General features: G+C 40.7%; 1 protein-coding gene across 1 annotated transcript in view; it reads right to left on the bottom strand.

The window, feature by feature from the left end:
* Positions 1–11,470, bottom strand: part of NPSR1 (neuropeptide S receptor 1) — a gene marked incomplete at both ends in the record, with an annotated part of 38,559 nt that extends 27,089 nt beyond the window's left edge. The window contains one exon of the mRNA XM_010155205.1: positions 11,338–11,470. Within this exon, the coding sequence (XP_010153507.1) occupies positions 11,338–11,470 (133 nt within the window). The remainder of the gene's footprint in view (positions 1–11,337) is intronic.
* Between the last annotated feature and the right edge of the window lie 6,973 nt (positions 11,471–18,443).

Genomic DNA, 18,443 nt, shown 5'->3' with positions numbered 1-18,443 from the left:
GATGTGATTTTTGGTTCCAGGGCTAAGCCAGTCAGCAGCTGGGTCAAAACTGAAATCCTAGCCCAAAACTGAAACCATGGCATGTTAAAAACATAAGGGGAATTAGTCTTTTTGAAATACTTGGCTTCTCTTCCTGACCAAAAAGCTCTAGGTATCTTTGTGATGAATATCCAGAGGTTCGGATTTTCCCTGCAGTTAATTCATTGAGATTGATCAGGGTAAAGAGTGTAAACAACAGCTTAAAAGCTAAAATCAATTAACTTGTGTGTGGGAAACCCACATCCTCTCAGTCAGCGTCCTAGCAAAGTTCTTCTGGAACTGCAATGTTTTCTGAAATACTGAATGTATATGAACTTTGATATTTATTTACAATTCACACCAAAAACGTAACTCTGTGGGAAAAGCTTTACACTATTGCATGTCAGTGAATGGCCTACACAGCCAATACAAATAGAGTGGAAAAAAATGGATTCAACAAGATTGATCAAAAATCAAAGCAGCGCTTCCAAACCCATGCCCCTTACAGGTATGCTTTTAAATAATTCTGTGCTTCATTTACGTGGCTTATAACGTTAATGTAAACCTGAAAGGATCTGGAAAAGGAAATTATTTTGAGTTTTTTTATTGGACCTCCTTGTGTGCAGATAATGTCACAAAATATTTTGCTCCTGCTCAGGACTAATTTGATCATCCTGAAATGTCACAAGCAAATGGACTATCTACTCTTGCAAGATAGCATTATGCATTTTCAATTGTATTTCCAAATCCTTAAACACCCACTAGTAAGTATATCAAGTATATTTTCAAATAAATGCTTTGGCAGGTTAGCATTGTTTTCAGCAAAGGATGTTTCCACAACACATTTTTTTATACTTTGCAGAAAATGTTCTTCAAAAGATAGGGGTTATAAATTCATCGGATTGCTGGATTCATACGGCCTGCGGATTACATTATCTATTTCTCCTAGTAGCTTGCTAAAAATATTCACATCCCTTCTTGGTTGAATATTCAGTGCTTCAAAAGTGGATAAAGACACTTTGATCTGCATGAGCCACTTCCTCAGTGAACATCAAGGATGTCCATAAAATGGCTCCATTACTATTTTACTGAGTGAAGCCCTCACAGCACATGAGCACAGAAAGCTCTCTTTCCTCCCTGTGGCCTTCTCAACTCTGCCAGAGCCCGAGTTTTTGGGACAAACTCATGTTAGCAGGTGAGCCAGAGCACCTTCACAAGACCTGGCATCTCCACAGCCCTCACTGTTTGGGAGAAGGACACTCATTGGTACCAGGGAGACGTTTCAGCACACTCTGAAAATGATCTTTTTGTACCCAGGAAGAATATATGTGCCTGTCATTGAGCTCCCCAGCAAATGCCACTCAGACACCTGTCTTCTTGAACTGGGGGGAGAGTCAGAGTCAGATCAAACCAGTGACTGACAGTAGATAACAAGCTGGCAGCTGGAAAGCAGCGGTACCAGCTCCAACAGAACACATCTCAATATGTTACAATGCCATATACTCCACTTCGGGGATCTAAATTAGGAATCGAATCCTTCTGTACAAGTCAGTGAAACTTAAAGGCAGCTCAGAGTATTTTCCTCTACTGGCTATAAATGGAGCACAGAGAGAGTGACTTCGCGTCTTACATACCTACAGCGAGGCACCTGAAATAGATGGCATGAATAATCCCTAAAATGAATACCAGTGTGCAAGAACGCAGTCATGAAACTTAATCCAATTATCTCTGTGACAGTTATGTCCCATTCTGCTTCCCAGGACTAATGTAGAACAGCCTGCTTTCTTTAGACCTACTTCGGTACAAGAAGCTAACAGAGCATTTCCCTCCACCTTCCCTGCTAATAATGACGCCGTATAAAGCAAAAGGTGTAATGCCCTGAATAACGGTAACTTCCTCAGGTGAAGAAGGTCGCAGATTAAAATCCCTTTGACTCAAAGACCTACAAATGTAGGTTGTCACCAAAGTGCTCAGCTGTGTAGTATAAGAGAGAGAAGTTGTCTAAAGATACCTGCCTACGTCACATTCCACTACGCTAACTAGAAAAGTTATTCAGGATAGAATTTCGTTGTTCCTTTTGCTGTTTCTTTGAAAGACTGCACGGTCAGTCTGGCATATGTGTTCAGACCACATTGCAGTTTTGTCTTACCGCCCTCAAAAGTGCTGTAGTCAGCCAAGCAAACCTTCATAATCTCTGCACAGCCCTACCGGTATCAGCAGAGCTGTGATGGCCCAGTAATTGAGCCGCACAGTGCAGGTCTGGGCACAGGGCTAGGGAAATCACATTGAAGGCGAAAGGGGGGAAAAAGGCTACTGGCAAAAACCCACTGAAAGGGCAGGCTTTCATTTCAGCCACACAGATGTCTAGTCAGGAAAGCATTTGTAGGCAAAGACCTGAAATAATGACAGCTCCTTTTAAAATAATAGAAATGGTGAATGAGGATCTCTCCTATGTGGATATCTGTAGGTGGGGAAGTGGAATCAAGTTTGGGCTGTGTGTGTCTGCTGAAATGAGAAGACGGCGCCCTGGTATAAAGATAAGGCATCTAAGGTCCAGTCATCATTTTTTAATCCTTTCAAAAATGACTTATTACCCAGGAAAAGCAAACAGAGCAACTGATTCCACCTTAGTTGGAAAATGTGTGATCTGGGGTGAATTTTGGAAGATAGGATTGTCACAAGATGTTCCACTAACATTAGTATTTCCATTGTGGGAGTGTCCAGAGGGCCAAACCTTAGGGATGACATTCAAAGGCACTCCTGGGTGACTTAGGAACGGAAGTCCAGTGTCTGCTTGTGATTTTAAATGTGCATATACACTGCAAAGGAATAATCATTGTGTATTGTACTGAATATGTATAGGTGTACCAGAGCTAGTTTTTCTCTGCTTTAGAAGCAGGGGGTTTGTGGACCCCCTATTTATTAAGTCCCCCTGTCTTTTAAGTCCCTAAATGTTATATTAGGAAAGATTCAAATTATTTTTACAGGAATCCACACCCCTACTGAAAATACATTATGGGTCCACAAAATAAAATTATTTTCTCTGGCTCGAGAGTGTTACAGTGACTGAGATGCAGGTGAAATGAGGGCGTGTTGTCTTTGTTGCCAATTTCTCAGTGTCCCGGGTGGTCCCGTGCAGCATGGAAAAAAAAAAAACCCAAAACACACATCCTACCCTGAAATTGGTCCTGGAGCTACTGGCAAGCTGGGAGTGTGTGTCTGCTGTTCTACAGTTGCATAGGGGATACGCTTTGTATTAGTAGGGAGTTTGAAAATCTCACTCTGAATACCTGTGTATGATGAACACACAAACTGTCCCTTTATGGAACAATTTAGTACAGTATTTAGACGCTGTACATGGAAGAGGTTTTTTCAACGACTTTTCCTTGCCTGCAGGGACCTCAGCTCTGTACTCGGAGCTATGCTACAGAGTGATTTTTGCTACCTGTAAGGGATCTGACGATCACTGCTCAGAGACAACAGGCTGTAAAATGCAGGTTTAAGGATGTCTGCCTAGTGGGTTGTGATTGCATTAATTAGAAACCATGAATCACGGACATCTTGTTCCTGCATTTGTAAGATTAAAGTAGGCTATATGAATAACAATCACTACAGGGTTTTTAAGTGGATGACCATTCTTGCTTCCAGTAGCAAATTTGGAGAGCTCATTATCTTTATATTTCCACTGATGGGAGGGACGTTGTATTCTACTGTTATAGATACATCGCTTCAGTTTTTTTTTGCTTTTGTGCCACTGCTGCTGTTTCTTATTGCAGTGAGTTACAATGGCCAGAGTCACAGCAAACACGAATATTGTGTCCAGCCCTGTACTTCCCAGTGAGCCCTTAAGAAGATGTCTAAAAATACGCTAAGATTATGGAAAATATTGAGTACGCAAGCTTGGACCCTGGCTGCTTAACATCACTTTGAATTCGTTTTGGAATTCGAAACTAAAGCAGAAGTAGTAACTGTCAGGAAACCTACAGCTCATTTCTACAGTGTTGGAGTGTCCCACCTCTACAAGAGCTCCCTGGTGGGGCATTAACTAGCCTGCTTTTTGCATTACCATATTCTAGACCAAAACTATTAGGCTACTGTGCTGACACCAGCTCCATCCCTGTCTGTCTTTCCCAGCATGCTCCCTTGACTGCAATTCTCTTGCTCATGTACATAGAGGGCAAAGGCAATCCAGCTGCCTTGGACCACAGGATTACTGCCAGTCCTCCATGACCACCTTTTTTCATAGACCCCCAATCTTGTGGGAGCATAACTTTCCCTTTTCAAAGAGAGTTCATTCTGCACGAAAAGCAGTTTCTTTTACATGAAACTTCCCAAGGAAGCTGTGTAACTAGACCAAACGTTAGTGTGCTAGTTCCAATTTCACTGTTCCTAGATTACGAGACTGGATTTGAGCTATGTATTTTCAGGATGCCAGGTTCTCTGTGTTAGACCACTAGCTTCATGATTTCACCTCTAAAACATGAAATCTGTTTGTTTTTCCATGACCATTTTCCTTTGGTTTTATGACCGAACACTGTGAAATAGAGGTCCTGGTACCCCCAAAGACACTATGTTTCCTCCTTTGCATAAAGCTTCTTTTTGTAGCTCAGTCTTGATGCTAACATTCACTCTTGGTTTCCTTGAAGAACTTCTGAGGGTATTCCACTTTTTACCCCATCTACTTCAGGCTTACTTATATACCTAACTTAAAGTGAGTTCCATGTAGTTTTCCAGTTACTTCTTGGCAGAATCAGGATGGAAAATTATTTCCTCTTCTCCAGGCAACTAATGCAGCCATACAATTCATTTTCTTATTCACTCCCAGTTCAGAGAATTTGACATAGTTTCATGGGATACACTGAATAAGTAATGTTAATATTGCTGTGTTTACTTCTGGAGACTGTTTTTGCTCTTGATAAATTGATTCTAATTTATTCTGTGAATGTAAAATGAACAGTTGTACTAAATGCTATATTTTCTCTAGCCTGCAGAGGAAAGGTGAATATAATCTATTTCTTCCCCTGTTTTTCAAGCCCTGTGGAATCAGGTGATTTGCAGAGTTGTTGGACTTCCAGCTTTGTGTTTGGGAATCAGGCTGCTTCTGAAATTAGGGGATTTAGGTGCCATTGGAACTCTGGTAAACGTTAATGTCTGTGTCTGAGGGAATATTGACAAATTACACTCTTCCTTCCCAATTTCATCCTTTTCAGTAGTGATGGGAACATGTAGTGTAGAACACAGACAATTCATTAGCAGATATTCTTTCCTTACCATACATTGATTACACTTTCAAGAGGTTTTAGTACATAATGAATAAAAGAAATACAGATATCCTTCTTTCATTTTTTTTTCAATGAACTCTGCAGTACAATTCTAACTTCCTCCACATCTTCTTTTCTGCAGGTAGGATACTGATGCCTCTCATCTTTCCTCATCCTTATTTTTTTTTTCCCCAAAAATTAACAGAAAATAGAGATGTCAAAAGGGGAGAAAGCCACAGAATTCTGTGAATTGTTGAAATAAACTACTTCAGTTCATTGTTCGCATTAGGTTTCTGTGTCTTGGGTGGCCTATCATGTAAATCAGATGGCAGGTTCCAGCCAAAACCCAGCTGGCAAGGTGTAAGTTTTCCAGTATAAGTGGGAACCCTATGGGCTCTTTGGCTGCCAACAGTCCACCTCCATTAAGGTGACTTGCTGAGTTAGCTGCTAATTGGCTCTATGCAATTAACTTCCAATGCTCATAATCACTCTGATGCCTAAGGTACTTGTAAAACTGATCAGTTCATATGATTTCTCTGAAGTGTGGAAATATTACAAGTACCTTTTTCCAGATGAAATGCTGGAACAGAGACAATTATCTGTTAATATTGTTCTACATGTTAATTTTGATAATGGTGGTATTATATTAAAATTTGTACAGATCAGGGACTAACAAGTTGTCTTCATTCCTTCCAGTCACACAGACAAGGAAGAAAAATATGGAAGGACAGGTAAGGTCCATTAAAGCCATCAGTTGTGTAGTGATTTTGGTGTAGAAAAAAATAAAAAAGAAGAAAAGATAAATTCTAATGTGTAGTAGTGGAGTTAGATGCACCTATTTAGTGCATTTAACTAGCAGATTAGTTGGCAGACTATGCCTACAGTCACCTTAAGCAAAGCCATCCCAGAAGTTGGTGGCTGAGCCCAGTTGGTTTTAGTCCTACAGTCATGCTCTTTCTGGGCAGAAGCAGCACAGGGAAAAAACCCTCCTTGCTTTAGAGGGGTCCAGTTCCACCTGTTTTGCTCACATAACCTTCTCATATCAAGTTTTCATTGTATTGGCTTTTACTAATCACTGAACAAAATGACTGCAGTTGCTTAAGGATCAAAGCCTCCTGTAGCTCAGCTTTCTGGAAGCAACTGAAGAAGGAGGCAGAGATATAGACACTTTAAAAAAAGAAACTCCTTGTCTTTTTAATGTAATTTTCAAGTCATCCCTTAGGATTTGATATTTATATCAAGATATTGACTGTAACTAAATACTTTTACAGATTATCCTTCTTTTTTCTGTTTATATGTAAGCTACTATGGAAGTTAGCTGATGTTCTTTTTATTTTCTCTCCTCATTACAACCACAACAATACCTAAGAGAACATCTATTTCCAGCCAAGTCTGTCAGCCTATGGCGTAAAACTGGGCATGCAGTAAAGTGCCTACATGTTTTTCTAGCCTGAACAATGGACAATCTTTAACACTGTTCTTAAGGTACTGATTTCTGCTAAATGGTTGAATAAAAATAGAAACTCACAGACCTAATGGTCATGACATTTCCAACTTCAAATTTCCAGGTGTTAATGTTGGAGGAAAAAAGGTCAATAAACTATGCAGTTTTGGTCATTAAAAGGAACTTGAATATGTTCCTCTGTCAGTAGTAGTTGAAGTTAGATGAAGAATAACGGAAAGTAAACCACTTTTCAGCAGAGTTTTTTAACGTATTGCTTGATTTGGTTTAGAACTGGTCAAATAATAACAGTTTTTATTGAATGGACTGTTCAGCCAATAAATTACATTCCTTGTCCAATGCTACTCAAACAATTGTGTTTTATATATGCTCACATTCACTGCTTTTACATTTTGAGAACAGAGTTAAGAAGGCCTTCATTTGGTAGAGCTGGGTAAAGTGATTTAAAGAGATATAAATTTGTGGACAAACTACCTTTTCTGAAAACAACCATATTTTGCCTGAAAATTTCCAGCGTGATACACCATCTGTGAGCTTACCCATCTGTCAGACCCCACACTTTGATCTTCAACCAGTCGGTGCATTCAGTCAGAGGGAAAGATTTTAAAGACACTAAGACTCTGAAGTTATGTGAAATGGCATCAGGCGGGGGGAGATGTGAGAAGTTTCCTGCCAGGAGAGATAGCTACACCATGAGCATGACTTGCACTAAACTCAGAAAAATCTATTTGGGAAAAAGTGTTTAGAAATACCCTCCTCACAGTATAATGTTCAGAGCTTTCACTTTCTAAAAAACTAAATTGCCTTGGAGAGAGAAATCTGTAGGAAGCCTAACTTTAGTTGCAGTCTTCACAGATGAGCTTGTTTCTAAGAAAAACCTTTTTACAGAAAAGGAATATGCCCCAAAGCAAACTGAACACAAGGCAAACATTGCAATATTTCTCTTCGTTAAATTAGCTGATGCTGAGTGATTAGTACTAGTGTTCAACTCAGCTGTTAACTCTTAGCTGATTTCCTAGTGCTTAATTCCCAGATAATTTCAAAGAGATTTATGCACGAGCTCAGAGTTAAACATAGACTTAAATATGGTACTATCACAGGCATTGTATAGGCATATATTTATTACAAAATATTCCGAATCCCAGCTTGAGCATCATCTTTAAGCACACTGAAGTTGAAGAGATTACTTGCATTCCTACGGATCCCTGCAGCCTTGAGCACCACCTTGAATTATGGCGTAGTAAGGAACCAGTACAAGTCTTATCTCTGAATTTGCAGAGTGGGCTGAACTACTGAATTTTGGCGGTGTTGAAAGAAGCCTCAATCAGTTAGTTACTTCTCTTCTGTATCTGGTTTGGCAACCAGTCAAGAAGAACAACTGCTCATTTCCTATTAATTTATAATGCACAATTTGCTGTGAATACCTTGTTTATTCTAACATGAAGGCTATATTTTCATTTCATTTTGGTACTACATTAGTGGGAAGACGTGAGAATTGAGGACAGTATCAAGCCACAGATCAATAGACAAAGGAGTTTTTAAATGGCTTTGAAATGCCTACATTGATAAAGCTATATCCATTATTCTCTCTGCTAGTTGGGTAGAAATAATAAATATTTTAAAAATCCCAAAATAGACAGAAGTAATAATATTGACTAAGCAGAAACTGTTTGCCGGGAGATTAGGCTTTAGTTGGTAGGATTTAAATATGCCTGGCATGTCAAAGCAATGTGACAAGCCAGTGTTTTCATAATGTTCTGTGTCTACCTCATAACTTGTTGTGAAAGGATGATGACTGTTGCCAGCTTGCTTTGTTCTTATTAATATTTTTGAAGATAAGAAAGTGAAATGGCTCCATTTCAAGAATTAAGTTATTTCTTTCTGCCAAAATACTGACAGAAACTCTTGGTGTGGGAAGATAAATGAGAGTCCTGACTCCTGCATCGCAAAAAAGAAGTCAACATTGCTTGAGAGAGGCCTTTCTGTTCAAGCTGGTGTCACTTCTTTTAACATTGCAGATGCGAATGTCAAGTAAGTTTTCTATGTGGATTCCCATAAATGAAACGGAACACACTGTTGAACTCAGGCACTTTGAAGCTCTGATTTTAAAAGTCAGGGATAATTTTAGGGAAGGGGACGTCAGAAGAATCATCAAGTGGACCACATAAACCTCAGTTTATATTGTAACATCAGCCCTATAGCATTATTTGCAGCCCATGTCTAATGGGATATTTGCCTGTTTGTCTTTGCCACTGATTATTCCAGCTCCCTCAAAACTGCACTTGCAATGCCTTCCTCCCATTCATGTAGATGGTATTTGAACCTCTAGTGAATAGCTCTCTGTTCACCTCCATTCTAATCCAAAAGTCAACCTTTTCCATGGGTCCAAAATGGCAAAACTCGCACCCAGGCCCTTACCAAGCACAGCAACAGCAGTAGATCCTCCTAGTACACCTCATGTGGACCACCCTTCTCCTGAGGTAGCCTGGTCCAGATACTCCTGCTTGCTTCTTGCTTTATTCCTTTGACCTGGATACCCCTGTCCTTATGCCAGTTCTTTCTCTGCTGCAGAAAGACATTTGTTTTCTTACTAGAACAGGACCCTTCGCTATTTAGTTGAGTTCTTCCTATTAGGACCCACCTTTTACTACCATGCTGGTGTATGTATTACCCATGCATTTCCTCTGGCAGCAAGCTCAGCCCTTGTACCCTCTGTGTCAGATGGATGCACAGGGTCATTTTTCACTCCCCTCCCTTCCAAAGCCCTTCTCATGACAGTTGCCCCTGGTACTCTGCTCACTGATGATGGTAGGTAGAAAATGGATGGTGTTCATCCAGGGCTTCAGTTGCTCTTCTGCTCTTTGCCTGTACTCCTGCTTGGTTGCCTGCCTTTTATCATCTTCCTCATATTCATCTGGGATTGGGAACTCTTTGAGAAGAGACTGGCTACTTTGAAATTCCTGTGAACGCCGTAATGTTTGATCTGTGACTGATGCTTCCAAACTGTGCTGTGATGCTGTATCAACATGCTTTAGCTGATAGAAAATACCTCTGGCACATGAAGGAAATGACATGAAAGTCACGACCAAGTTAAGAAGTGAAACCGTTTATTACAGGTGACTCATAGGCAAATAGGAAAACCAGCCATCAGCACTTCAGAAGAGGGATCACTGCAAACCTTCACCTCTTCACCTGTGTGCTGGGTTAAGTCAGGAAAGAGTTAACTCCCTTTATGTATTGGTGAGTGGGTGGTATGAGGAAATTGTACAGATTTTAAATGAGAAGAGCTGTTTATTTTCTATTATTTTAAATACTCATTATTAGTCATATTTGTATATATTAATTTAGATTCAATTAGTAAATAGTTCTTGTCTCAATTTTACAAGCTTCCTTGTTTTTCCCCTCTGATTCTCCCCCTCCACTGAAGGAAGGAGGCGGGGAGAGATGTGAGAGCAGCTTCATGGTATTTTGGCTGGCCAGAGTTAAACACCTTGCAATAATTCTTACATCACAGGTAGATATGGGCCAGCCCTTTGCACTTTGCACATCTTGCTCTAATTGTTTCAACTGAGAGTAGTTCTTCAAACTGGACAAGCTCTTGGGCAGACATGGTTGAGATCATGATCAGGAGTTTATTTACTTGCAAAGTATGCATGTTGAAAATTGGGGAGTGTAGTCCTTTGCTTTTCCAGTTTAAACAGATACAGGAGACATCGAAGAGGGTTGCAGTAGTGCTGAGAAATCACATATTAAATAGCTCTTTAGTGGGAAAGTGCTGTAATTCCTACCATATCTTACAAAAAAAAAAAAAAAAAGCAACAGAAAGCATATAAATATATCCTATCTACACAAACAATACAACACAGCTGTCTTGTAAGCAGGAATTAGTAGCAGGACACTGTTACAGAAACTCCCTTGGGGAACTTAAAACCCCACAAATTTAGTCCATTCAAGGCCACAGAGAAACAATGTGCTGCTTGTACTCCTGTTTCCTTCCCTAGTTTCCAAAATGGACATTCTACAAACCATGTTTCTGTACATTTTCCATTTTGTTTAAAACTTAAAAGTCCTTGGATTGGCATAGTTTTTTTCCATTCAAAAACATTAGCTAAATACATTCCTCTCCACATTTACGTATTTATATTTCCCTTACTTGCTTAAACCAGACAACATGAAGTTATTTTCACTGTTCAGTGCAAGAGCATAATTGATAGAGCAATACTGTTATGAAGTACTTTAGAAAGGGTTTTAGTAGAAGAAGATTAATCTTAAACTAGTTTAATTTAAACAGTTCTATGACAACAGCTGGGCACATAACTTCTGGGAAATACAGATGCAAATTCAGACTGGAGGATAAGATTCAGGGAAATTAATGAGTTGCAGCTGCTGAATCTGACTACTACATCTAGCAACATCTTTGTAGATCAGAGGCAGACTGAGCCCTAAGATAAGCAGCTGTTCATCGGTCTATGGCAAGCTGTTGCTGGACGTTAGATGGCAACAGAATCCTTCACCACTCAACTTGCATTTTCTTCTTTGTCATTTTAATAGTGATTCCTGTGCAGTTCAGGTGCCCTTTCCCCTCCCATACACTACCTGTGATTGCCAACTGTGTGACGAAGAAGGTCATTCGAGATTTCCGCTTTCTCCTCCATGTAGAGAAGAGCACGATGGCATTTCCAGCAATTGTGACAATAAAGAGAATCCAAAGAGTCACCAGCTGCTCTGTCTGCAGTAGAGAGAAGGGAAAAAAGCACATTGGTAGGTGGGTGGGTAGTGACTTGGGTTAAGCCAGTTAGTTATGCTAGGAGAAATCAGATGCGAATGGAAAAAAGGAGTGAAATGTGAGCTTTGCCAATTGATTTCTAATTATTTAGTCTAAAAGATATTCTTGTCCTTTCACAAAATACTAAATCACCAGCATCGCTGGTGATGTTCATTCCAGTTTGATTTGCAGTGGCTGTATATTACTTTTATCTTCACAAAACTACTAGCAGTGTCTGTGTTTGGCACTTAACACTAAAATGAGAGGCAGCCCTCAGTTTTCTTGTGCTGCTCCAGCAAGCTGTGAAATAACCAGCTGCCTCACTTTGTAAGGAATATTGATAGATGGGCTCCTTAGGGAGAAATGGGGGAAATAAATACTTCTCCCCTTCCCAGCTCCAGGGACTCTGGGTACCCACAAGCCCTATGACATCCAGACATCAACTCCATGATCTAGATGTGCACCAAGATTGAGAAGAAAGCATGACCCACTGTAAGGAAAAGTAAAATTGAGTAGTGAATGATATGTGATGACAAAACATCCCCTATTGGTACTGTGGACAAGAAAAAAAAAAAAAGGAAGAAAAAGAGCTATTCACACACAACATCAGGATCATCTGGTTGCAAGAACAAGGGCGAATGCACCCAGATTTGTTTGTTTTGTGAGTCTACACCCAATGTTCTCCCTCCTTTTGGCCTACCAAAGCCCATCTGCTACTCGCAAGGTGCAGGACAGTTACTTTCCAGTGGCCACTCTTCAGGTTTCACCTCACCAGATGAGAACGAGGAGTTTGTTTTCTCCAGAGCAGCCAGCCGTCTCTGAGCCTGAGAAGCGCAGACTCTGGTGAGCACAGGGTCACCTTGGGGAAAATATTCTGGATTTCTGCAAAATTCTCACTTACAAAAACCTGTCCAGCATAAAGCTGTATATAGTGGCATGGAGGAAGATGGTTCGACTGCTCTTCTGCAAAGACAAGTAGAAGAGAGGGGATTTTTCACAGTAACAGGTTTGAAGGGCATAGAGCAGGGCAGCTCAGGAGAAAAAAAAAAAAACTAATGCATCCAGAAGCAATGATATACACATTCTTATTAGAGCTGAAGCGTGGAAAAACCCCATATATGGTTCAGCAAAACTGGCAGTAAACCCAATTTCCATTAGGGACCCCTCTCTCGGGGCCTGCTCCTCCTGAGCAAACCCCTGCCTCTGGTGTTTCTGGAGGAGACAGTCCATATGAATGAAAAACCGAAGAGCCTCAGCCCCCTGCTCCGTTTTCTTGTGGCTTTCCATTGTTTTGGATGCATCGGTCACCTGGATTCATATCCTACCATCTGGGATGAATTTTGGATTATGTCAACGCAGTCATTTGGGATCTTCCCATTCCTGATACCAAACCCATAAAGTGGGAGCTAGTGGAAAATGGAGGAGATGGGCAACAGCTGGTGTTGACGAGGGATCCCAGCTGCTGGCCCTACAGAAGAGACCCCAAGGCACTGTCCTGAGCTGGTGGGGGGAAGGAGCTTGTCAGGAGAGCTGTGCCTACCCAACTGGGATGATGACAGAGCAGAAGGAGGGGAGAACACTCATTAAAGCCATTTGGCAGCCACTAAACTGTGATTTTGTCATGGGTTAAAAGAAATCAGGACTCCAGCTGCATGCAAATAAAACAGCTCAGCTGTGAGCATGGGAGGGAAGGTGAAGCGACTGGAAAGGAGCAGGGCTAAGCACCTTCTTACTCTGCCATGAGCTTTCATGCCTCCTCAGCTCTCAGCCGGCAGCCATGGGGAGGCACTCGTGGGAACCACCCTCAGCTTTGCTCCAGGTAGGTAGCTACGCGGGCATGCAGGAAAGGCAAGAGCCAGCCTATGAGCAATCTGAGGTTGTGCTTTGTGCCTGAACCCAGAGATTATTTTAAGCATACAATGAAGGCTGTGATGGTTTCATTTTTTCCCAGCATGGTAACTTTTGCCAGCATAATCTACCATTTGGGTTATCTCACCTGACTTTAAAATTCTAAAGAGAGACAACTACTCTAAATTGTCATAGTGTAGTCTAGATAATAGCAGTGTCTCAGAGATGAGTCACCATTCATCTCACCTACCTTGGGATGGCCTGTCTCCACTGATTATAGAGTGACCTAGGTAAGACAACTTCTGTGGGCTGGATGCTTAGGTTTTGGACACACGCACGCACACACACACACACACACAAACAAAAAAACAAACAAAAAAACCCCCCAAACCCCAAAAATTCGACTTTTTTTGGGCGTCTGCAAAACTCTTGATTTTCTTGGAAACAAATTGCCTTCAAAATGTGTGGCAGAGACATGACAAATATTTTTGTGGGGATGCTTTTCTTTGTACAGGAGTTGGAAGAGTGTGTCTTTTTGGAAGGTAATTAAAATTAAAAAAGCTAAGTTTTCATATTGTTTTTGTTTCTGAAACCTGTGGGTTCTCCTCAGGGTTTGGTTTGTCTTTTCCATTTTAGAAAATGGGAGGTGAAGAAATGAAGAAAACTGAGGGGCAGGACTTGTTCTTATTTTCTCTGATATAAAATCAAGACAGCATTTTCTTGAGAGAAATTCTGTATTCCTGTATTCTACTGATAAGGGTACAAACAGAACAAGGATCTCACACTCAAAGCTTCTTATGATTCCCACAGAAGAAATAGCTGTGAAGCAACAGAGATTGTGTTAGAGGGGTGTTCCCCCACCATGGGGTGCATCACATACAGTCAGCTTAAATCCCCTCCTGCCGAGTTAAAAAGCAGTGGTTAACAGTTAAGCAATTTTAGGCTAAGCCTCTACAGAAATATACAATTAAACCAGGATACAAAGATAATGTAAAAGGTGCCAAAGCTGAATGTAGGAGAGGTAAGTTTGAAAGGCCACAGACAAAGGAATAAAGCCAAAGTTTCTATTAATCTATTTGTGGTAGCTGCCATTCAGAGAGAAGAGAAAAAGATCTCATTCTTGGGGATTAAGGAGCTATAATAGCTCCTTATAATAGGCAACTTAAATCACTCAGCCTCTCTCAGTCTGCGTTAGCTTTCAGAATGAAAACTTCTGTGGTTATTAATGGGATACCCACTACGATAAAAGACCTTCACAGAGGCTAGGATTAGAATCCATAATGATCTTGATGAATCGGAAACATGCACTGGAGAAAAACCAAGATGCTGTTCAACAAAGGGGAAGTAAGGGACTCTACAGTGCAGTGGGTGGAATCACATCAGGTTGGGCAAGCCTTCAAAACACCCCCCCACGGCATGCGTCACGTAAAGTGCCCCACAAGTGGAACATGATTTAATAATGTCACCCTACCATGAGTGACAACCAGCATCATGGGATTGACACTAGTCTCAACTGCCTCTGCTCTAATCTTTCCACTGTACTTTCCAGGAGCTGTGCTATGCCCACTCCTAGGCCCCATGTTTCAGGAGAGACATGGAGCAATGAGCTAACAGCAGTCTAGAGGATACAGCCAGGTATAAAGATTGAATGAATTAAGTTGTTTAATGTAGCAAAAACCAGAGTGAATGAAAATACGAATGTATCCCTGAAGACACAAAAGGACTGATGTAAACAAGGAAAAGAATAATCTCTTCTTCAGATCCACTGCGGGCTGGCCAAAAATCTGTGAACCAAAACTACAGCACAGAATTCAGGTTTATAATTTTAAAAAATTGACTTAAAATTGCACCATATATAAGTAGATTGATTGAGTCAGTGAAAACTCCATTTTTGAGGGCCATAGCTATTAGATTAGAGAGATAGCTGATTGATCCTTGCACTTCACTCCAGATGCATTTTATATAATTTTGTTTCATTCACCACCTTAATGTTGCTTAGACATAGAGGTGTTTCATTTCATGTCTTATTTCTTCATCAAGCAAAAAACCTCTCTTTTTGTAGCAATCCTCAGCAAGGTGATTTACAGAAAACATTAATAGCATGTTGCACAGACATCAGTCGCATTCTGGATGAAAAGAAAGATTGTAACATCTCCCCTGTGTAGAAGCTTTTGGCAAGAGCTGCTTTTGCAATGGGCATGGCTTTCTACATGACACAAGAATGCCGTGAGAAAGGGCAGTGTTGTACACCAGTTCTTTTAGATTAGAAAAACTAAAGATGATGGTGACTTAATTAAGGTGACAGAGCAAATCAAAGTCAAGAGGATTTCCTTGGCTTGACTACAACCATTGCATGCGCTGGTATTCCACGAGACTGCTGTGTTTGGAGCATGAACCATTGCATGCGCTGGTATTCCACTGCTGTGTTTGGAGCATGAAGTGCTTGACATCTGGAGCACATACACGTTTGCTAATTCGTTTTAAGATTAAAACCAGCTTCAGTCAATGAAGCAAGCCTCTTCATGGGTGAAATGTAAGCCAGAAAACCAATCTGATGATAGTGTACGTTTTTCTTTGCTTGTAGAAGAGGCTTGTTATTTTGTCTCTCTGACAAAATTTCTGAATCCAAAGGCTGCAGTGAGTCCAGAGGTGTATTCTGCTTTCTATTTGAGAAGATCATCCCTGCTAGCAGCTTTAATCAAGACCATAGTTAGGTCCTTTCAGAGTCATTGGGAGACATTTTGGTGCCACGAGGCTCTCCCTCCTTCCAGTTCTCCCCAACCAACTTCCTTGCTCAATCATTTCTCAGGATTTTTGTCCACTCTGTTGGCACACCTGCTGTGGCTGTGGAACAGGGATGTACCTACAGCCCATCACAATGGAGGTGCTGCTGCTCATGTCTTGATGTGCAGAAGCCCTTGCTGCAGTTGCCTCATAGAAAGAGAGGTTCAACTACCAAAGGACAAAGCACGTTTGTACTTGACTTAGAACCCAGTGTGAAATTGTTTTGTTCTAGCTGCAGAGGCTGGTTGGGAAAAGCCTGGAAAAATAGGTTTCTAGGTAAGAAATGAGTAAATAAACAAACAAAACAAAAAAAAAAGGAGAAGCAGAGGTACACCATTCCTGATGTAACTGGCTGGCCTCTTACTGTGAGGAGAGGAGGCCTATAATGAATTCATATCCTCACTGACCTAGTGCCTTCCTGCTCTATGTCTTTGGTCACCTGGTGAAGAAGAGTCACTGATCCCTCATATCACAGTTCAGTAGGGGCTTAAGTCTCTGAACAGCTGCTTCTTGCTAGTTGATTAATTTCTGGGAACGTGAAAATAGTCTTAGTGCTTGCCATTGGCATATTTTAAAAGTTATGTTTCTAGCGTAGTCTATTGCAACAACTGAGACTGTAAGATGTAATCATGGAGCAAAAGATTTGTAAGGATGTTCTTAACACATAAGAATAACAAATAAATCTCCTTGCTAAATTGGGGAACTGTCATGCTCATGGTCAGGTTCACCACTAGTAGATTGCACTGCACTTTTTTAAAATAGGGAAAAAAAGAGAAAAATCTTTTCTCACCCTCTGAAATAATAATTTTAATTTCAGGCCATGAAAGAAAATGGAGTCACCTAGATTTGCATTTTTCTGACCCTGTTGTGGAGGATCTGAAGTCTTGAACTTTCAATACTAAAAACATTCAGGACACATTTGTTGTTTTAGAAGCCACATTTAAGATGGAACAAAAAAAAAAACCAAACCACCCCAAAAAAAACCCCACAAACCCACCCCTCAGAATTAACCCCAACAAACCAGGAATATTAGTTTTCCTGAGGTAGACAGGTGTGATGCAGCTTGACTGATTCTAGTCAGGGATTTGTAGTCGGTTTACCTCGAAGGCAAGTTGCACTTTGGACTGCAACACTGAAACAAATCAAAGTCAGACGCTCATTGGGACAATTTAATTAAGCCACGTCTTAAACCCATTGGCACAATCTCCGACATAAATCATAAAGTTTTAAAAATAAATCAACAAAGCAAAAATAAATTAAAAACTCTTCTGTCTCATATTGCCGGATTCCTCCCCAGCAGAAAGCCTAGGAGAGCCTTGTGGGATCTGACTGTTGCCTACAATTATCTTACTGAAGGGTGCAGAGAAGATGGAGCCAGGTTCTTCTCAAACATGCACAAATGAAAGGACAAGAGGTCAAAGGAAGGGTTGTAACATGGGACATTTTGATTAGCTATTAGGAAAAAAACTGTTCATCATGAGAGTGGTGAACCCCTGGGATGGCAGCCCAGAGAGGCTGTGGGATCTCCATCCCTGGAGATACTCAAAACTTGAGTGGACATTGCTCTGAGCAATCTGACACGGTCTGAATGCGCTTTCAAGTCGTTAGTGCAGGTGACCTCCAGGAAGCCTTCCCTACCTGAATTATTATGCACACACAAGTATGCATAAGACATATTTTCTTAAAGAATGTACTTAAAACTAAAAGGGCCTTATACAGACATCAGATGAGGACTTTGCACAAGCTGTAGATCATTGTATCATAGAAACATGAACAACTCAGATCTTTGTGGGAATCTTTATGTAAATTAAAATTCACTCTGCAAGTAGAGACTGGTAAATGGGTATAAAGAAAACTGGAATGGAAACGACACAAACATACTAGACTTACGGAAAAGGACTTTAAAAGTATAAGATGTCATTTTTCTTAAGCTCATGTGGAGACCTGAGATGAAGAATTTCTGCCAGGGTGTGACCAGCTTAAACAATGAGCTGTCCGAATTGAAGTGTGATGCCTCTGAAGGGACTACTGTTCTTTTTACCAGATACAAAATAAAGGTTCTTTAATCCATAACAAAGAACAAACCTGGGTAAAGTGCCAGCTGGAAACATCCATATTTCTTCTTGTGCGGAAACTTTCAGCACAAGTTGGGTTGTGGGAAATAAACCCCAAACGAACTGAAATCAGCTTGAAGATAAGCTGTAAGTGCATTACACATATTCTAGTTGTAGACAGCAATTCTGGCAAGAGGGAACGAAGTAAATGGCATCAAATATCTTACAAAAAGAGGGACAGTGGACAGAAT

Source organism: Eurypyga helias, unplaced genomic scaffold (genome assembly GCF_000690775.1).
Source record: "Eurypyga helias isolate BGI_N326 unplaced genomic scaffold, ASM69077v1 scaffold6197, whole genome shotgun sequence".
In the NCBI taxonomy this organism is placed as follows: domain Eukaryota; kingdom Metazoa; phylum Chordata; class Aves; order Eurypygiformes; family Eurypygidae; genus Eurypyga; species Eurypyga helias.
The sequence above is the reverse complement of the archived record's forward strand: the minus strand, read 5'-3'. Positions and strand labels throughout refer to the sequence as shown.